Below are 21,735 nucleotides of genomic sequence, written 5' to 3' on the forward strand. Positions count from 1 at the left end.
GGCATATAATACATTATTTATATATAATTATGTAGACACAATAGTGCATGATCATTCTACCGGAATATTATGCATAAGGAAACCATCCTTTGTGTATAATTCCTACATATAGTTTTAGAAAAGATAGTTAATGATTGATAGGGATGTTTGTATGCATGCCTTTAGGATTGCAATATTTGCTAAATACTTTTGCGTATCAGATATCATTCCGTCTTTTGGAATCCCCACGACGGATGAGTCCATTTTGTACCAAATAGGTAATTACTATAATATAAGCCGTTCATATGTTTTTGCTAGTATTACAGAATTTGTGAATTTATGTATATGAAACATTTTATTATTATCCCTTATAATTAGTCCTATAAGTACTTTACACAAGTGTTTTCTTTTATTAAATAATCAACTATTGAAACCGTGAAGGTAATGGAAAATACCCATAATGTGAAACTAAAATAGCAGACGAACCGGTCACCAGTTAAAATAGTTCCCGATGAAAAGTGGGCGTGTCGTCATTAGACGAATAGGAAAGAGACTCATTTCCTATTAAAATAACTAAATCTCATCGGCAAATGTAATTCCTTAGCTTGATCCCCCTAAATAGAGTGTCAATATCATAATGTAATATACTGATATTCTAACGGAACCCTCGAAATAGGATAATATTTCACGGGCGCCACAGTAACGTGCACCGCTTTTGCCGAGAGAATTTATCAGGGGTTATGACTGTCGGACAGGTCGGAAGCACTAAAGCCTGTAAAATGCTTACTATCTTTCGTGATAACCCGTCTGCTTCACTCCTGGCTGCTTGTGGAGGAGTTTATTTCGTCTACTACATCTCTCGAATTGTCAAGGTGAATATTATTCGTTTATTTCAGTTAATAATATGCCATCAGTTCGTCAGAACTTCGTTTTACTGATCGGGTGTAACCCCGACTGGGCCTAGCAACTGATCTGCCAAAGTTGACCTGATAGAGGTAATATTAGGACTTTTTTGCGTACTTACGGGAACCCACGTGAATAGACTTTTACTGTGTTTGACCGCATTGTAAATATTTGTGTGACGAAAGAACAAATTCAGTTGATCAATTTAATTGCAAGTCATTTGAATTTCATCACTGCGCCAGTCAGACAGACAGGCTTTGCAACTTTAATCAGGTTCTAGGCCTAATTATATAAGCCTTCCATCTCAGCAGTTTAACCAAATGCTCTCCCTCGTCTATCTGAATATATTTTCTGTATTGAAAATAATGTTCATAAAATCTCAATGTAAGTCAGTAATAAGTAAATCACAATGTCATTCAGTCATGCGATTCTAAATCTATCACATCATTTGAAAGGCCTAGAATTATTTGAACTAGAATCTATCTGTGACAGTTGCTGGGAGTCACAATATTTAAGACATCCAAAGCTACCTTTAACAATGATCTTTTGACATGTTTGTTTACTTGCACTCAAATTAAACATGGAAGAAATCTCTTATTTTTGTTTGTTATCCACGTCTTAAGCTGTCCCAAAAATGTTTCACTAGTAGCACATAGCTTTTGACTCATTATTCTGAGTGCTGGTCACTGACCAGTTATCACTTTTTTTCATGTTATTTCTGAAATATTCTGTGTACTAAGTTAACTGCAAATAACTTTGAGGGAATGAAAACAGACTACACTGGAAATAGAAATTTCTCGTGGACCAACTGTACCTGTTGTCGCCATCACCTAAACAGCTAATTCCAAGTGATCACACACACTGCTTCCATTGAAAAGAAATGCTTTTATCGATTTGTTGTCTACAAACTAACGTACACCAATTTTCCCCAAATTCGATTTACACATACTTATCCTCAACCCTATGTACTATGGATTTTGCAATATGTATACAGTGTTATGCATTTTTGGAGACTTGGCTCAAATAGGTTTTAGAATTGTAATTTGGGAAGGAAATGACAGACAGATAAGCTATAAGAGAACTGAATGTGTATTATCGTGTTGTTGGATTTTTGTTTACATGTGAATTAGTCACATGACTCCTCCCGTGTGTCTCTTCTGAAGTTGTTTTTGAGCAAGGTGATTATATGTGTTTGTTTTTTCAATATTTCTTCTCAAGAGTCAGTTTTGTTTATCATTTTTGTATAAATATTTCTCTCTTCTAATGAAACGGAGCAAAAGTAAAATGAGATGCGATCACGTATGATTATGATGGGGAGTTGGCGATAATTGGTCCTTGGTGATAACTGGTCGCTATCCAGTAGAGTATTATATTAAATTTAGATTTTGCTGGTGTTTAGCCTTGTGTAATAACCATTCTGCAAGGATTTTGTATATGCATTAATGATTTAAATCTAGATTGCCATGTCAATAAATGATTGCGCTTTTAATATGCCATGATATACTGGACTTGACATTCCTAGAAAATAGCCATGGGCTACTTTGTCCACAACTTGATATATGCACTTAATATCATTGTTAGATATTATTATTTACAGACCCTTTTTCATAAGATATGAAAAGAAGTAACTTACAAGTCAACATTTCTTTATAAAGTTGACTGTTGACACTCACAACTAAATATCATCTAGTCAAATATTTTTTTCAGCTGTAAAATTAATTTCGGGGTAAGTTAAATTTACAGTAAAGACAAGATATTTTATGGATGACAACTTTTTTATACTGTTATGATGCGACTTTCGGTATAGATCCTGATACCGTTGTCAAGCAAATATATATATATGATATATTGACATTGTAGTTTTGCAATATTTCTTCTTGTACTAGTACTTTTACTATTTTGTAACTCAGTTAATCGTGAATAAGAATTGAGATTCTGAGTGAGAGCAATAATCTTCCATCAAAGACTTTGTTATGAAACTCAGCCTTATTCTTAGTTCCAGCTAACACAGGCACACATCCTATTGAAGTTTTGGCAGTTTTTCTGAGCAAAATAAAATCAGTGTGGTTCAGTGTATAAATATTGTAAACTTCCTGTTGTGCATACCAGTCCATGTGCACTGTCACATGTTAGAGTCATTGACTGATTCGGTTGACCCAAGGTAGTAGTAGGCTGCCTGTTGCCATGTCTGAGTGTCAGGGAGAGTAGATAAGTGCCATATGAGTGCAGTGTACAGTCAGTATCTTTCCTCTCAACAGCAGATTGAGGAGGGAATGTTACCAACTTTTGTAAGATTAGGCCGGACAAAAATGTTGTGGTTTGATCATGTTGATGCAATAGCTCTTCAAATTTGGGGTCATTATGTTACTAAGTGGCAATTGATACACCTGTCTGCAACCCTAGCCACTTGTCTAGTAAAATGTCTTCTGGTCTTCTTCTTCTTCTGAGATCCCATTGTACGCAGAAGGGCGTAGCCTAGTGGTTAAAGTGTTCGCTCGTCATACCGAAAACCAGGTTCGATTCCTCACAAGGGTTCAGTGTGTCCCCAAGCAGGGATATTGCTGGAATAATGCTAAATGTGGAGTAAAACCATACTCACTCACGCCTATAAATTACGACTCAAATATATTCTGTAAATTATGCCAAGGTTTATTTTCAGGCTAGCTAGTAGACTCAAGGGTTTTGGAACAGTCTGTTTGTTGTGATACTGGTGTCACGATTAACACGTCGACATAATTGATTTGAGCAGTTTTTGTGGGGTTCTTGTGAAAATGTGCTCCAATACTTTTCAATATACAGACAAATTACGGTTGATTTGATTTGAAACATCATACTATTTATTTGAAGCATAATGGGGGTAGTCAACCAAACATCCCTTTTTAGACGCTCTGGCATTTATTAATTTTGTGCAAGCTGTTAACCTGTCGTCTATTTGACGCTTGGCATCTCTTCTGTTCAATGCTGCACAGTAGCATTTTACAACCTTACTGAAACCCAACTGTTACAGTTATACAATGGGTACATTTGCAGGAACGGTCATTATAAGTGATGGGAATAATCATTACATGCTGTAAGTGAATGGGATACTGATCATAAAATGATGGACCCGGCCCTATATTAGAGACATGTTGTCTAGCAGAGGCCAGGCTTCTTTGTTTTGGCTTCTATGGTTTCATACAATAGCTCTTCAAATTTGGGGTCATTATGTTACTAAGTAGCAATTGATACATCTGTCTGTGACCTTGAGCCACTTGTCCGAAGCCCGAGTCCAGTAAAATGTCTTCTGGTCTTGTGAGATCACATTGTACTAGGCCACAGAAGGGCGTAGCCTAGTGGTTAAAGTGTTCGCTCGTCACACTGAAAACCAGGTTTGATTCCCCTCAAGGGTACAATGTGTCCCCAAGCAGGGATATTGCTGGAATAATGCTAAATGTGGTGTGAATCCATACCCACTCCAATAAATTACGACTCAAATAAAGTCTGTAAATTATGCCAACGCCCAAGGTTTATTTTCAAGGGTAGTGGACTAAAGGGTTTTGGAACAGACTGTTTGTTGTGATACTGGTGTCACGATTAACACGTCGACATAATTAATTTGAGCAGTTTTTGAGAGGTATGGTCAATGTTCAATGTGGCATAGCTAACAAGAGGTGTTGGTATTTTCCAGTTGTGTTCCACTTGCATGACTTATATTAGGCAGTATGGTGATGCTTACCCAACGTGGGGTCAGGCCTGGTTACTCATAAATATTACTTTTTGAAAGATGATACAGAATTAAAACATGACTTCATACATGACTAGGTGTATAGTGTAAATTTCTGATGCATTTCATTTGCCAACCCCTGAATCCTGAATACTAATTTACGCTGATCTCAAAATGACATGTCAGAATTCACTCGACAAAGGAGTGTTGATCAGAGACCTCTAGAACACGTGCATACCCCATAAAAGGGTGTGATTAGAAGTTAATTTACAGAGAGATCTATAGAAAATGATGTATTATGTAAAGGAAAGTTTACCTACACTATATTTTTTGTCAATGTTGAATCTGCATACCAAATCTTATTAATTTTTTATTGGGCCCCGTGAGCCACACTTCCAAAAGCTTATGCTACAATCACACCAAAGTAGTTCTATCCCGTTCTATCCCGTTCTAAACAAAATACTAGAACAGGCTGTGATCACGGTAGAACGCGTAGTTTGGCATAAAATACGATGCTAGTTCGTTCTTAGCCATCTCATTCTTAGCCACTCTGCAGTCTGTTTGTATCCAGTTCAGATCGTTCAGTGCCCGTTCTACTCATCCCGACAACGTTTCGAAGCAGTTCGAGCACATCCGTAGCCATTTTGAACCCATTCTTAACCAGTTCAACCTCGTTCTACCCCGTTCACAATAAGTCCAAGCCAGTTCTAACTAATTCTTAATTCGACCAACTCGTTCGCAGTACGTCCTCATCTCATCCCAAGTGCGTGTCTATTCGCGTCCTGGCCCGACTCCTATGGATACCGAGCGCGTTGTAGTCAGTCTTCATTCAAGTTCAGGGCTCCGAACTGTACACATCATGCCCTCAAAGAGAAGTCGACCCGGTCGGTGTGCACACGTACTGAAGTTTATGTCCGACTGCACCACGTCGTAACACGTCCCTAGTAGGTTCAAAGTACGGCAATTCCGTTTGAAGTACGGCAATTCCGTTCATTATATGTCTTTCGACTAATTGTATAATGTCAATCCGACTAATTGCAGAACGGGATGGACGGAATAAAATTTTGAGCAGACTCAAAGTTCTAGAGCACCCTCCCCGCCTGAGCCCGTCCATGAAGTTCGTAAAAAGACTATCAATAGTTGCTACAACGTCCAATACGTTCATACACAGTTGGAGCCCGTTTGACAAAATTTTTACAAACGTATTGAGAACTAGTTTGGTGTGATTGGAGTATAAATAACCTCAAAAATAAAAACTGTGAAGATCCAGGTTAGAAATGATCTTCCGCAAACCCTGCTTGTTGTAAGTGGCATCAGAAGTGTTGGTTGCTCCAGTTATAAAGGGTTCTAGTTAAAAGTTAAGTTATGTCATGTATTCTATTTATTTATTTATAAAGTGATAAAAAATTATTCTAAAAAAGAAATTCTATCATCGATGATGTCAGTAATTGTTGACAAATATTGAGGTCAATTTCCATCAGTAATTGCAATATGACATTTGATATTGCTTCGCAGTTCCAACTCATCACATTATCAAAGCATGTTGCATTTTATGGGACATATACACAAAAGCCATGTGTTGAAGATAATAAACAGGTTATTAATCAAATGTTAGTTGTCAAGGTGTCTAGACATGACTAGGCAAAAAATTATTGATGCCAAACAGTTTAGAGATACATTGGTGACCAAAATTGTACGTCATCAACTTTTGTGACACTGGCAGAAAACCAGCCCTGCTTCCTAGCACATGTGTATGTTGAATCCTTCTTGGATGTTATGAACGAAAATTATGACAAGCAGGAAGCTCAAGTAACGGTTCTCACAAGCAGTTCAGCTGCTGATAACAAATCACATGACATAAATGTTGTAATTCCACAGGCTGTTGCAGCAGGCATTTTCGTTCATTTGTCTGATTCAGTTGCTAACTGTATTAATAATCATGACACAGTTATCAGAGATCTTAGATTTTATATATTTAGACATGTTTATTAGCATGATTAGGGCAGTTACGATTCACTCATGTATTCGGTGAATCGAACAGTATCCATTCATGAATTGAATTCGTTTTTCGTGGCCACCAGAATCGAATATTTATGAAATGTGCATTTACATAAAAATACCCGTAAGAACATGTTATATGCATAGATTTCTTCAAGAGACAGCACTCTTATACTATTTAATTTGACAGTATTGTGGTCACTGGTCATTGTTGCATTTGACCAGATACTATAACCTGGCAGCGTATAAATGTATAATCTATTAATAATTAACAAACCATGTCAAATAATTTATGTTGTTATTGCTTCACTGAATATAAGAAATAATACATCAGCTGCTGACTTGTTTCGTGAATTGATATTCGTATTCGTTACCCTGTATTTGTGATACAAATCATATTCACCTGATAGTGTATTCGTTGCAGCCCTAGTGTTTAAAACTTTATGCATCTATGTTTCAACTTTGATAAATGTATGGGACCTGGGTGCGACCTGGTTTTATCTGGTGCAGCTTGGTTTTCATATCTCATTAAAATCAGATATTAGTTTTCTTCGCTACCGCTAAACAAAGATCTGAGGACATCCCATTACGGGTCATGTCAAAACGACCTCTCGCGAACTTTGACCGATCAATGAAATGACTGACAAGAAATCGACATTAGCCAATCAGAAGGCATCTTTCTCGAGCTTAATGACACTAGTTTCAAACCGGCGACTTCGCTTCGAAACATATTTTGACGTATTCTCGGTTAAAAAATTTAAATCTGATAAAAAGAACATTCTAGAATGGCTTGTAGATGATGGCCTAGATTGTATGGATATAATCATAAGATCCGTAACTGTCGTTCGGTTTTCCCCGCTGTTAAATATTTCGAGGTTGCATGATCAGAAAACACATTCCGTCTGTCACTTTCATCATCTGGTAAGCGACGCTGTGATTGGTTGGATGAAAGGTCGTTCTGACGTGCCCCGTAATGGGATGTCCTCAGATCTTTGTTTAGCGATAACGAGAACTAAGATCTGAATTTAATTGAATTGCATATCTACATGCTTCTACTGCAAGTTAAATTGAGTTCTTTAACTTGAACCCAGTCAGGAAAATGTGTCTTTTGTAATTTGGTTCATTTTTTGCAAATGGCAAGCTCTTGTTGTTCAGCATTTAGTAATGGTGGCTTGCTCACTCACTAGGGATGGGTATTGGAGGTTAATGTGTATCAAATTATTTGGCAATGCACAAGGCCATATTGAAATACATATAATGATATATTGTATAATTCTAAATGTTTGATTCAGAAGCAATCTGATACATTAAGGTATGAACTGAAGATCATAAATGGAACATCGAAGATGCTGGTATGACATAATGTTTACTCATTCAATAAATACGCAGCCATATTGAGGCCCCGGTTGCTCGCCACTTGGCAGCAAAGGCATTTGGCAAGTATATAACATTAAACACATGAAAAAAATTCCAGTTTGAAATCACTCGATATATCGAGCATGAAAATGTGATATTATGATGCATATTGTGGAAAGAATGAACCTCAATTTACCAATATAATGGTAGTACCTCACACCCTTATCACTCACACATCATGCTATAAAGTTAAGACTTATGTTTTCTGTTACAGAAGCCGATAATAGCTTGCCAGGATCAACGGCTTTTGAAGTTTTTGAAGAGTCATTGCCCGGTTATAGCTGAGAAATACTGGCCAACATGGTGGTGTTCAGAGTCCAGGCTTCAGACCATCTTCCGTGCCATATTCCAGACCTCACCCCCTCTCGCATACAACAGGTACTGACTTCAGCACTCGTCATGTCACCCCCTCATCCTCCAGTCCTCACCCCCTCTCGCATACAACAGGTACTGACTTCAGCACTCGTCATGTCACCCCTCTCTCATCCTTCAGTCCTCACCGCCCTCCCCTGACCCCTCTCATCCTTCAGTCCTCACCCCCCTCAACCTCCAGTCCTCACCCCCTCTTGCATACAACAGGTACTGACTTCAGCACTCGTCATGTCACCCCCCTCCCTGACCCCTCTCATCCTTCTGTCCTCACCCCCCTCAACCTCCAGTCCTCACCCCCCTCAACCTCCAGTCCTCATCCTCCAGTCCTCACCCCTCTCATCCTTCAGTCCTCACCCCCCTCCCCTGACCCCCTCTCATCCTCCAGTCCTCACCCCTCTCATCCTTCAGTCCTCACCCCCCTCCCCTGACCCCCTCTCATCCTTCAGTCCTCACCCCCCTCCCCTGACCCCCCTCAACCTCGAGTCCTCATCCTCCAGTCCTCACCCCTCTCATCCTTCAGTCCTCACCCCCCTCCCCTGACCCCCTCTCATCCTCCAGTCCTCACCCCTCTCATCCTTCAGTCCTCACCCCCCTCCCCTGACCCCCTCTCATCCTTCAGTCCTCACCCCCCTCCCCTGACCCCCCTCAACCTCGAGTCCTCATCCTCCAGTCCTCACCCCTCTCATCCTTCAGTCCTCACCCCCCTCCCCTGACCCCCTCTCATCCTCCAGTCCTCACCCCCTCTCATCCTTCAGTCCTCACCCCCCTCCCCTGACCCCCTCTCATCCTCCAGTCCTCACCCCCTCTCATCCTTCAGTCCTCACCCCCCCTCCCCTGACCCCCCTCAACCTCGAGTCCTCATCATCCAGTCCTCACCCCCCTCCCCTGATCCCCCTCAACCTCGAGTCTTCACCCCTCCTCATCCTCCAGTCCTCACTCCCTCTCATCCTTCAGTCCTCACCCCCCTCCCCTGACCCCCTCTCATCCTCCAGTCCTCACCCCCTCTCACATACAATAGATACTGTCTTCAGCACTCATCATGGCCCCACTCTCATCCTCCAGTCCTCACTCCCTCTCACATACAATAGATACTGTCTTCAGCACTCATCATGGCCCCACTCTCATCCTTCAGTCCTCACCCCCCTCCCCTGACCCCCTCTCATCCTCCAGTCCTCACCCCCTCTCACATACAATAGATACTGTCTTCAGCACTCATCATGGCCCCACTCTCATCCTCCAATCCTGAAAAATTCACAAGAATGTTCTGAGACACCACAAGATTGAAGAAGCATTTGTTCCAGAGGGCTGTTCCACAAAGGGATCATTGCACTATGACTATCGTACCCTTTGGTAGACTATTGGAGTTACAATCATCTTAGTGCTAAGATGGCTTTGTGGAACCATCATTTGCACTTACTATTGGCCATTGTTGATGATGTTGCAAAATATAAGTGACTGTATCTCACCTAACAGAAACGTCTCATTAAATAGGGTGATCTCTTCATTAAATGTGGTTATATATAACCATGATTAAATGCATGTTTGTGTCCTTTATATTTAATGATAATCTGACATTGAGATGCTAAAGATGTTGCAAGTAACATTCACCTCAGTTGCAATGTACCTGATCAGCACCTCCTGACTGATTCTGACCGATATTGATATAGTTTAGTGATGTTTCTTATCTGGGCAAAGCAAACACGGGTCAGCTTGATCATGTTGATAGCTGTATCCAGCCTATGGAACTTGGACCAGTAGACGTATTGTGTCAACAAGCGAACATTATCATACAAGGATTGACACCAAATCATTGATATTAGATCAAGATGCAAGTCTTGAGTTATGATGTTTTAGATAAGAAGACAGAAGTTTTCAGCAAAGATCTTTGTCCAATTTCATAATTGTTTGTGGTGTCCCAATTGTTATTTATTCCCAGTTACCATAATGACCATTATTAATGGTTTATGCCCCATTCTTCTGTGACAGACCAGTAGAACTATCTAATAAAAATTAGCACAAGCTGTCTTAGGGATAGGCACTTATTATATGGTAGGGGTCGGAGGGATGGTGTTGAGGTTAGTGTGGTTAGGAGGGATTCATGAAAAATGACACTGTGGACAGGAGGGGGTGCAAGGAGGACAAAACGTATCACTATTTAGGGACTGGTCCTATATCATAGATAGGGTGTCATGATGTTGGGTTGGGGAATGTAGGGGGTCAGGAAAATATGCCACAGTGCTAATACCAATCCCATGCCTCTCTATAATAAATGACCAGTCCCTTGGCCAAGAATTAACATCATGTGATTCATGTCTCTGACAGAGACTTGAAGGAATCTTGAGGTATAGAATAATTTCTTACTTTTTGCCATGGTGCATATTTATGTCTTCTGATTATGGATCTATTTTCTATCCCTTTGCTTGTCCAGAATGTGTTTGTCAAGAAAAAGTGGTGTTGTGCTTCAAAAGTTTTATGTGTGGACTGGTCAAGGTGACTGAACTGCTATTCAGAACGGCAACAAAGGTGAAATGGTTGAGTGGTTATTTTCATCTGTTTCAGTGAGATCATTGACACCCCCGATGGAGGACAGATCAAGCTGGACTGGGCGGAGAACACTGGGGACCATCGCTATGACGACAACCTCCGACCTACCGTCCTCATTCTGCCTGGACTTACAGGTGACAAACATGATAAGGACAGGAGTATATATGGGGTGGATGAGGATGGGTGATAATGGGGTGGATGAGGACAGAGGGGTGTATGTGGGGTGGATGAGGACAGGGGGTGTATGTGGGGTGGATGAGGACAGGTGTGTTTGTGGGGGGGATGAGGACAGAGGGGTGTATGTGGGGTTGATGAGGACAGAGGGGTGTATGTGGGGCGGATGAGGACAGGGGTGTATGTGGGGTGGATGAAGACACAGGGGTGTATGTGGGGTGGATGAGGACAGAGGGGTGTATGTGGGGCGGATGAGGACAGGTGTGTATAAGGGGTGGATGAGGACATGGGTGTATATGGGGCTTGAGATGTGGGATGCACTATTAATCTGCACAGATATATTTATTGCTTATATTTCATGTGCATTTCTGATATCCCCCACCATGATATTGCCGGAGTATTGCTTTTGCTAGACTATGGTGTATAATTTCAGGATGCAGCAATGAACCATATATCCTCCACATGGTGCATGATGCCATCGACCTTGGCTACAGGTGGGTGTTTGTATACCAGCTAGTCTTTCTACTAGCCTTCCTACTAGCCTTCCTACTAGCCTTTCTTCTAGCCTTTCTACAGCAGTCTATTCTGTCTCAAATAGGAACCCCTTGGGAATTCCAACAACCTGTGCTGGTCGTAAGAGGTGACCAAATGGATTTTGTGGCTAGACTCGGTGACTTGGTTGATTACGTGTCATCTTTCCCTGACGGGGTGGATCGTTGCACATGATATCAGTCACTGGATTGTCTGGTTTAGACCAGATCATTTACAGGTTGATGTCATATAGCTGGAATATTGCTGAGTGTGGCGTTTAACAACAAACACACAAATAATCTCAAATAAGAAAAGACACAAATGTCAACAACAGCTTCCAAAATATTTATGATTGTTAAACCCTAATGATACGGTTTGCCTAAGACAAAGTTGCTCAGGCTACTGTTTCTATCCCTGCCTTGATGGGCAGTAATACTTTTTGCTGATGGAATTTACTTGCTGATATCTAGGGATTTAAGTCGACATCACTCATACCATCATGTGAATTCTAGGTTAGAATAGGTTTCCAGGAGTCTTTGCTTGTATTTGGCAGGGATCAGGTCGTCAGGCTTGTGACTTGTTTGAATGGGTGGCGTTGTACTCTGACTTGAAGTCTAAGGGAAGCAACTCCCACTCTCACATACATCATCACCCTAGTCAAGAGAGCGTCATGGTCTTTGCAATAGCAGCGATAGAAACTAATTGTTTTAGTCTGCTAGTCCTTACAAAGATAACATAGCAAAACCCTTAAACATCTCTTCTAGTCCTTATGAGACTAACTATTTTGGCAAAGACTATAGGACAAGTGCCAATTTCTAACACAGGAAAGGGTGCAAACAGTTTGCTAGTGTTTCAACAGAAAAAAAGAAAAAGATAGATTGATTCGCATAACATTTTGTATGGGATGATTTTATGCTAGCATCTGCTATCAATTGGCTGTAAGGCATAAGTCATAATCGGTTAATGCAATGTTTGTGGCATGTTTTCTAGGATCGGTTGTTCATGTTTTGAAAGTGCCAGTGGAAACCAGTCGGTTTTGTAGTCAGGAAAACGACATAAAGAAAAACATTTTTGGATGTCAACTTCTTTTTTATTATCATGATAAAGAAGTTGACATCCATAAATTCTCTTCCTTATCTATATCTCATCTAAATGCCTTTCAAAGACCAGCAAAAATGTGGCAGATACATATGCGGAATCGTTTTCTTCAACATGCTATCCGTTGTCTGTCGTCATGTCCTGAGACAGGCCCTGTCTTATTTTTTGTTGTTTACTGAAGGTAATTGGTGCTAAGACAGCTTCAAGAAAACACTTTATAGCTGCGATCTTTTCAAACGGCACATTGATGACGTTCTTAGCGCAAAGATAGCTTAATGAATGGGCCACCTGGCGCCCTAATCTATCCCAGAATCCCTCTCGGGTGTGCATGTTTTTGGGCATGGATAGGGCACTGTATGAATATGCTCTGTTATTATTACCTAGCTAGGTGTGACAGTATGGATACTGTTTACTTGTAGGTGTGTTGTGTTCAATTACCGAGGCAATGGAGGCGCACAGCTACTGGTAAGTACACACTGCTGTCAGGCTTAAAAATTCCTTGTGTATTAGTCTGGGCATGCTTGAAATAAGTTCCCAGTGCCTCAAGGGCACACTTCGCTGGGACACGTTTGCTTTCATGTTAAGTCTTGACCTGCTTAGAATTCATATTTTTGACAATTATGTGTTATGACTGTGTTTAAGTCCACAAATAAATCGGAAATGACACATGGACAATGATGGACATGTGAACACGCTTGATGCTCAGTATATGGCTCACCAGATGTACTCATCTTCCTAAGGCAAGGGAGTTAACTGACTGTAAAAGTCTGGTTTCCGCCCTTGCCGAGCTAGGCTGGAATTTTTCATCTCCTTCATAGCGCCACCAGTGGCTATGACAAGTTATGTCCCTTCTGTGTCCCTCCTGTTGACCAATCAGATTCCACACCTCATATCACTTGCATTTGTTCCATACAAAATGGCAGAAAAGATTTGGAAAATACTTGTAGACGACGAGTTGGTGGTACACATCTACCGAAAGCTGGACAGCAGTTTATGAACCAGATGTCTGGATTTGACTAGACTGGAATAGATTGGTAATAGTCAAGCCAAATATAACTCCATAATTCCAGCCTAGTTCGGCAAGGGTGGAAACTGGACTTTTATCCCTGTTAACCCAAATATAACATTTGTTATATTTGACCACTTTCTAAATGGCAATCCCACTCACTTACTCACCTACTTATGTTAATAGGAGTGACAACTGCACCTACATCATGTAACATATTGTGATGTTTGAGTCATCTTTCAATACATATGGCTATGCTAGATTTTCCAGGATTTTTTCATGTTGCTGACAAAAGGTTGTCGCTACAACCTCATTAAAATCAGATCTTAGTTCTCGCTGCCACTAAACAAAGATCTTAGGACATCCCATTACTGGTCACGTCAGACAGACATTCTCGAATGACTAATGATCTGGATTGTATAGATTCAGTCGTTAAGCCCGTAACTATCAATCGGAATACCCCGTTTTAAAGTTTTTGAGGCTGCATGACGAGAAATCACATTCCGACTGTCACTTTCATGATCTGGTAAGCGACGCTCTGTTTGGTTGGATGAAAGATCGTTCTGACGTGACCCCAAATTGCTTTGTCTGGTCCAGACTTGAGTATTTCCCGGTCACCATGAAATAATAAACATGTATAAAATCTTTTTTTTCAAACCCACTAATACCATTCACCTCTGTGGCAGACCCCACGGACGTACTGCGCCGCCGACACGGAGGACTTGGAGCTGGTGGTCAGCCATATCAAGGCCACACGGCCTGACGCCCCCGTCATGGGGGTCGGGATCTCGCTAGGCGGGTACGTACCTGGGAAACACAGTGTCATGGGGTCGGGATCTCGCTGGGCGGGTATGTACCTGGGAAACACAGTGTCATGGGGTCGGGATCTCACTGGAGGTACGTACCTGGGAAACACAGTGTCATGGGGGTCGGGATCTCAATGGGCGGGTATGTACCTGGGAAACACAGTGTCATGGGGGTCAGGATCTCACTGGGGGTATGTACCTGGGAAACACAGTGTCATGGGGGTTGGGATCTCACTGGGCGGGTATGTACCTGGGAAACACAGTGTCATGGGGGTCGGGATCTCACTGGGCGGGTACGTACCTGGGAAACACAGTGTCATGGGGGTCAGGATCTCACTGGAGGTACGTACCTGGGAAACACAGTGTCATGGGGGTTGGGATCTCGCTGGGCGGGTATGTACCTGGGAAACACAGTGTCATGGGGGTCGGGATCTCGCTGGGCGGGTATGTACCAGGGAAACACAGTGTCATGGGGGTCGGGATCTCGCTGGGCGGGTATGTACCTGGGAAACACAGTGTCATGGGGGTCAGGATCTCACTGGGCGGGTATGTACCTGGGAAACACAGTGTCATGTGGATCGTGATCTCGCTGGGCGGGTAGGTACCAGGGAAACACAGTGTCATGGGGATCGTGATCTCGCTGGGGGGGTACGTACCTGGGAAACACAGTGTCATGGGGGTCAGGATCTCACTGGGCGGGTATGTACCTGGGAAACACAGTGTCATGGGGATCGTGATCTCGCTGGGCGGGTAGGTACCAGGGAAACACAGTGTCATGGGAGTCAGGATCTCACTGGGTGGTACGTACCTGGGAAACACAGTGTCATGGGGGTCGGGATCTCGCTGGGCGGGTAGGTACCTGGGAAACACAGTGTCATAGGGGTCAGGATCTCACTGGGTGGTACGTACCTGGGAAACACAGCATCATGGGGATCGCTATCTCACTGGGGGGTACGTACCTGGCATCTGGGAAACACAGTGTCATGGGGGTCGGGATTTCACCGGGTGGTATCTCATATCATCCTCATCCTCAGTAACATGAAGCACACACCAAGACAAGAATTATAAATTAGACGGTCATTTAATCCTCTAGGGCTAGCTATCGATATAGATCATAAAGATCAATAATCACTCACTCAATATCAATCAAGTATCAATAAATATCGGAGAATGAATTTTAAACACATATGCTAGAAAGGAATCACCCTATTTCATGCCACTGGTGGGCAGTGACACATGTATGCATGGATTACTTTGTGGAGATATAACCAAAACTGTTGCTTTCCGTCTTCAACAACTGACATTATTGACCATTACAAGTCTGTTTCGGTTAAATTAAACTTTACTTCATCACAATAGTTATTTTCGATGACAACAGTTTAATACTGATATTCATTAAGTTTTCTGCCCTTTGACGATCATTCTGATTATCGATCTTTTTAGCCAGCCCTACGTGCCTCAAAGTTGCAAGTGAAACGGTCACCAATGCGACCTAAATTTGATATTGTCTACTGTCTAAAATTCAGACATAGCCAAATGACTACCTTGAAAAATATTTTATGGCGACTAAATTCTATTGTTACACATCTGTAGACACAAAAATAAATAACAGCTGATCTTGGAAAAAATAGTACTCGCAAATTTTTCCTCCTAAAGTTGACACTGAACCAAAATACATAAATATTAATGTAGTTGGTACTTTATTTTAGTTGACAATGCTCAATGGATAAGCAAGGATATACCTATATAATCTAGTAACATAAATTGTATCATTGTTCGAGTCACAAGTAACAAAAATCAAGTACAGTTTCCACTAATATACGATTCCAAGACTAGTGCTATGACTTGTACATATTATAATAGTTATTTGATAAAAGATAATTTCAAATGATTTTGGCTACCTACAATACTGGCTTGACTTCTTGATTTTATCACTGGCTACCTGGAAAAAAATACTTGTAGCGATATGGGTACTTGTTGAAAATTTTAAACTTTGAGGTCTGCCCTATAATCCTCCATCACTTGCAGCATGATACTTTTCAACTACCTGGCCAAGCTTGGGAAGGACGCCCGCCTGATTGCGGGGATGTGTGTGTCGGTCGCCTGGAATGTGTTCGAGTCCACGCTGTCACTGGAGCAGCCTCTCAACTGTTTCCTGTTCAACAAGCGCCTCGCAAGACTCCTCACTGACACTGTCAAGAAGTAAGCCCAGACCTTATTTGTGGTACTCATGGCCTAAACCTGCTCAGGAATTTGTCTTGGGATTTCATTAACATTATTTAACTATAGTCTAGTGGTCGAAGTGTTGCCTCATCTCGCTAACACCAAGGTTTTATTCCCTACACTGGTACACTGTGTGGCATGGATAAGCCCATTGTTTGTGTTGCGGTTATTGTACTTCTACAATGTCAAGAAGTCACTACAATGTATACAGAATTCTGCTATTGCCCTGGGTCCCGTTCCACAAAGCGATCGTAGCGGTAAGACGATCATAACTCCCATACTTTAACATAGACTTACGACAGTCTTAGCGCTAAGATCGCTTTGTGGAACGGGGCCCTGGCACTCTCTATTTTGAATCTTCAAAAAGTAATCTCAAGATTGCAGATGTAAACTTGAGATTAGATTGCATTTCAAAAAAAGAAATTCACAAAGTTTGACTGCAAAGTTCAAAGCTTTCATCCGTTGAAAGCCCAGAATGGGATCATCAGAATATATAATATAGTGAAAGCTATGCTGCGAGTTCTTCCTGGTTCAGCACGTATAGACATATGAACAGAGCCTTGAGATACTGTACATTCCTGATTTTCACATAATCTTACCTAGTACTGTATTTGACGTAATAAGCGCCCATGACGATAATTGCTAACATGTTGGTTAGTGAACAATCCGAATTAGCACCCTTTCCGATTGATCAATGTACACAAGACTTATTTATTCGTGTATAATAGGCACTCGTGTGTTATATGCACTGTTAATTATGGGGAATTAAATTCTGGAAAAATATATCTGTTGAATATAAACATTTCAGGTTGTCAGCATAAACCACGAAATTTTTCTTTCAACTCTGTTTTTTTCCCAAAAATAATATTCTAATGAGAGTCCCCTTTTTCTAATTTTGAGAGCGCCCAGGGCGCTTATTACATCGAATGCGGTAACTTATTTTTGTGTACCGGGTATGTGTAAAAATAATTGTGAAAAAGTGTTCAACATCACATGTATCTCTCTCCACTGCTCCACAGGGAGAGGGGGCGGTCGGGTAGCCTAGTGGTTAAAGCGTTCGCTCGTCACGTCGAAGACCCGGGTTCGATTCCCGACATGGGTACAATGTGTGAAGCCCATTTCTGGTGACCCCCGCCGTGATATTGCTGGAATATTGCTAAAAGCGGCGTAAAACCATACTCACTCACTCACTCCACAGGGAGAGATCACTGTGCTAAATGATTGAAAGTGCTTGAATGTAGCTGTATGTTGTTACAGGAACGTGAAGCTGTTTGAGAAACACTACGACATGGAGCACGTCCTGAAGGTGCGCTGATCAAGGGAGATAACCCATGTCTTTAACAAGAGACATGTGGCTAGTGTGTTTACAACTGGCTGATAATGCATCATCGTACCCGAAGTGGTTCATGCTGTCAGTCCAATAGTTTATGGTCACAGAATTGATTATTTACAGGCTGCTTTTATTTGAACTCTTATGTTATAGTATCTTGACTAGAGTTAAAGTTAAGGATAAGATCTGGAGTAGAATAGGTCTTCTGCTACCCGTGTTTGCCGTAAAGGTGACTATGCTTGTCGTAAGAGGCGACTAACGGGATCGGGTGGTCAGACTCGCTGACTTGGTTGATGCATGTGATCATATCTCATTTGCTTCGATCGATGTTCATGATATCAATCACTGGATTATCTGTTCCAGACTCAATTATTTACAGATCGCCGTCATAAAGATGGAATATTGCTGAGAGCGGCATTAAACAGCAAACAAAACACACAAAAAAAACAGTCACCACTCATTCAGCACCTATAAAGTGAGTGTCAGAATTTTTGTAACATAATGATGTAGTAATTCAGACTCTGGAAATTCTGCTGAGCGTCTTTACATATAGTTGATTAAGAAGAAATTGTTACCATTTCATTACCCAGAGCAACACTATCCGAGACTTTGACGAGCGCTTCACGGCCAAGGTTTTTGGGTTCAAGTCCGTGGATGATTACTACAAGCAAGCCTCCCTCCATGACAAAGTCCACGCCCTCAAAGTTCCCGTCCTCTGTCTTAGCGCTGCTGATGATCCATTTGCTCCTTTTCACAGTCAGTACAATTTTTATCTGCTACTTAAGTCTTTATTCAATATGAAGGAGGCACAGGTGGCTTTGTCATATAAGGTGCTGCAATTTGATATACAGAGTTGTGTCCCTTTGGTGCAGCAGGATCTGTCTGTCAGCACCACACAGCTTTTGGCTTTTCTGTCACATGAAGCTGACATGTCATGATATAACTGAAATAGTGTTCAAAAGTCGCCTCTACTCACTATTGTGTTTGTAGAGGTTGCTGTTGTGAAGGAGATGCATTTACCTGTGTCCTAAGGAATTTATTATACCCCGACCTTTTAGGTGGGGTGTATATAGTTTTTGCAAGGTTCTGTCCGTCTGTTCGTCCAAATACTTTGTCCGCCAACAAACTTAGTACATATAATCTGTGTCATATGGAGGGGTGCAGTCAAAAGAAAAAAATTGTTTTTATTAATTTTCCATTTTTTTATGAATTTTTCAAACCCTAACCCTATCCATTATTTAATTTGAAACTACTGACTCACTAGGCATGGCGGGGGTATTAGTGAGCCATGCTCACTTTTGCCTTTGTTGCAGATAATATATAGATATATAGCTTGCATTTCTACCACAACAAGCCAAAACATTGTGGTATAACTGAAATACTGTTCAAACGGTTTTTACCAAACTAACTAACTAACTAACTAACTAACTAACTAACTAACTAACTAACTAACTAACTAACTCACTCACTCACTCACTCACTCACTCACTCACTCACTCACTCACTCACTCACTCACTCACTCACTCACTCACTCACTCACTCACTCACTCACTCACTCACTCACTCACTCACTCACTCACTCACTCACTCACTCACTCACTCACTCACTCACTCACTCACTCACTCACTCACTCACTCACTCACTCACTCACTCACTCACTCACTCACTCACTCACTCACTCACTCACTCACTCACTCACTCACTCACTCACTCACTCACTCACTCACTCACTCACTCACTCACTCACTCACTCACTCACTCACTCACTCACTCACTCACTCACTCACTCACTCACTCACTCACTCACTCACTCACTCACTCACTCACTCACTCACTCACTCACTCACTCACTCACAAACATACACACACACACACACCATAGTCTCTACTATTACTCTGCTTCAAAGCAATATTTTTCACTTTCAGCTATTCCCCTGAAGGATGCTGAGAAAAATGACAACATTGCAATCGTTGTTCCATCCTGTGGTGGCCATATTGGATTTCTAGAGGGCTGGTTCCCTCGCCACAAGACCTATATGTACCGCTGGTTCGCTCAGTTCGTGGATGCTGTCTTCAAACACGGTGTAAAGAATGACTAGATGCAGTCAGCAAGTAGATGTTTGAACATGTTGAAGAGAACACAGGTCATTACAACAAGGAACAAGGAATTGGTAAAACGGTGTCAATAAAACGTACTTATCTATGTTAAACATGTCTACCATTTTTAGATCATGTTTTTCAATAATTTGTTACAATAAGGGACCTATGCACAGGTATTTTATAAGAAACAAACTTACTGACATTTCATTTTGTTTGTACCTGATGCTCACTTTGATACCATGGATTTTTTCACATTGTAATGTTAAGCATTGATATCATATTTCCGAAGTCCATAAACAAACAAAAAATGTTTTGAAGGAGTACATCTTTCAATTTAAGATTTTCATTAAATTGAAGATGTTGACAGGACATTAAAATACATTACAGAGGTGAACCAAGTTTTTGATACAAGCAATTCGCAGTCGTTTGAAACAAAAGTCAAATAGGAGCTCAGAACAAATGCAGGTCACTTCACTTTCACTTGATCTCAACATGTAAAATGTGCTGCTGAATGAGTTGTAACCTACAGACAGCTGCACGTGTACTGCCAGGCTATTGGTCGTTCATTAGGACGTCTGCTCAGATGTTCCTGTTTCTCACAGAGAGAGAGTAGCGTGATGGTGATTATACATCAAGTCCAAGTACTTGCACTCACTGGTATTGAATTGTTTTTGTGTGGTTTTTGTTTCATGTAATTTTAGTCCTACCAAGACGATCTTTAATTTGTGTGCAATAATCTTTAACTGATCATCCTCATTCTAGAATCGAAGCACCATCTTCAGAATGAATGTTAATGCTTCATTTTGTTACTTTTTGATCTTCAGAAATAATGCAGTATTTCAAACATGTGTCAAGTTTAGTTCTTGTCACATTTCTTCTATCTTTAATGATATCTGTCTGGAACAGACTTGTACGAATCGTCTCCTTTGCCGTTACTGCCATGTGCGTAAACTCACCTCTGTGTCAACTCACCTCTGTGTCCATATGCAAGTACGTTTTGTAGTTGTCCCACTAGGGCTGGACTTTTCACTTGTCATCATGTGATATTTAACCAATAGATACATGACATACCAAAAACTTACCATGATGAGCAGTTGTATTATCCTGCCAGACTACTTACGGGTAGGGCTGGGACGAATCCAAATTTACTACCTGGGTACCCACCCCCCTATTACCTGACCCTACCCGCTGTAGGTCTCAAGAGATAGGTCCAAATGTCTGATAGGGAATAGTTTGAACTATTATAAACCGATCTGGTCATGCATAAACTGAAGTTGACTGAAGTTTTATCTTTATTCAAACATATAAAGTCAGAAGGAATGTGTGCAGAGTCAGGAAGAAAAGCAAGCATTAGTTCCTTATAGTGTAAACATAAAGTTCCAGATAATTTTTGATATTAAACAATATATCACATGATTAGCCACGGGTCCGGGTAGTCCTGTGGGTACCCGGGTCCTACTCAGTAGCCACCCGGCCCAAGTCCCCGAGTTACCCATCCCAGCTGACTCTCCCCAGTTAGAACTGGTCCCCACCAACCAATTCCTGTTGTA

The 21,735-nt window shown here is 41.3% G+C and overlaps 1 protein-coding gene and 1 long non-coding RNA gene across 3 annotated transcripts in view; one reads left to right on the top strand and one right to left on the bottom strand.

Moving 5' to 3' along the window:
* LOC139473568 (uncharacterized) overlaps positions 1 to 21,735 on the bottom strand; it is a 481,685-nt gene that overhangs the window by 199,853 nt on the left and 260,097 nt on the right. The gene's annotated exons all lie outside the window — the stretch shown is intronic.
* On the top strand, positions 707 to 20,204 carry LOC139473524 (phospholipase ABHD3-like). The gene is made up of 10 exons (XM_071256146.1): positions 707 to 851; positions 8,214 to 8,377; positions 10,931 to 11,049; positions 11,523 to 11,583; positions 13,138 to 13,183; positions 14,411 to 14,523; positions 16,559 to 16,732; positions 18,011 to 18,059; positions 18,674 to 18,839; positions 20,012 to 20,204. The coding sequence occupies exons 1-10, from the start codon at positions 720 to 722 to the stop codon at positions 20,182 to 20,184; spliced, it is 1,197 nt and encodes a 398-aa protein (XP_071112247.1). The 5' UTR covers positions 707 to 719; the 3' UTR covers positions 20,185 to 20,204.

The sequence above is a fragment of the Haliotis cracherodii genome, unplaced genomic scaffold, assembly GCF_022045235.1.
Source record: "Haliotis cracherodii isolate W230 unplaced genomic scaffold, xgHalCrac1.p SCAF_1, whole genome shotgun sequence".
Classification (NCBI taxonomy): Eukaryota; Metazoa; Mollusca; class Gastropoda; order Lepetellida; family Haliotidae; genus Haliotis; species Haliotis cracherodii.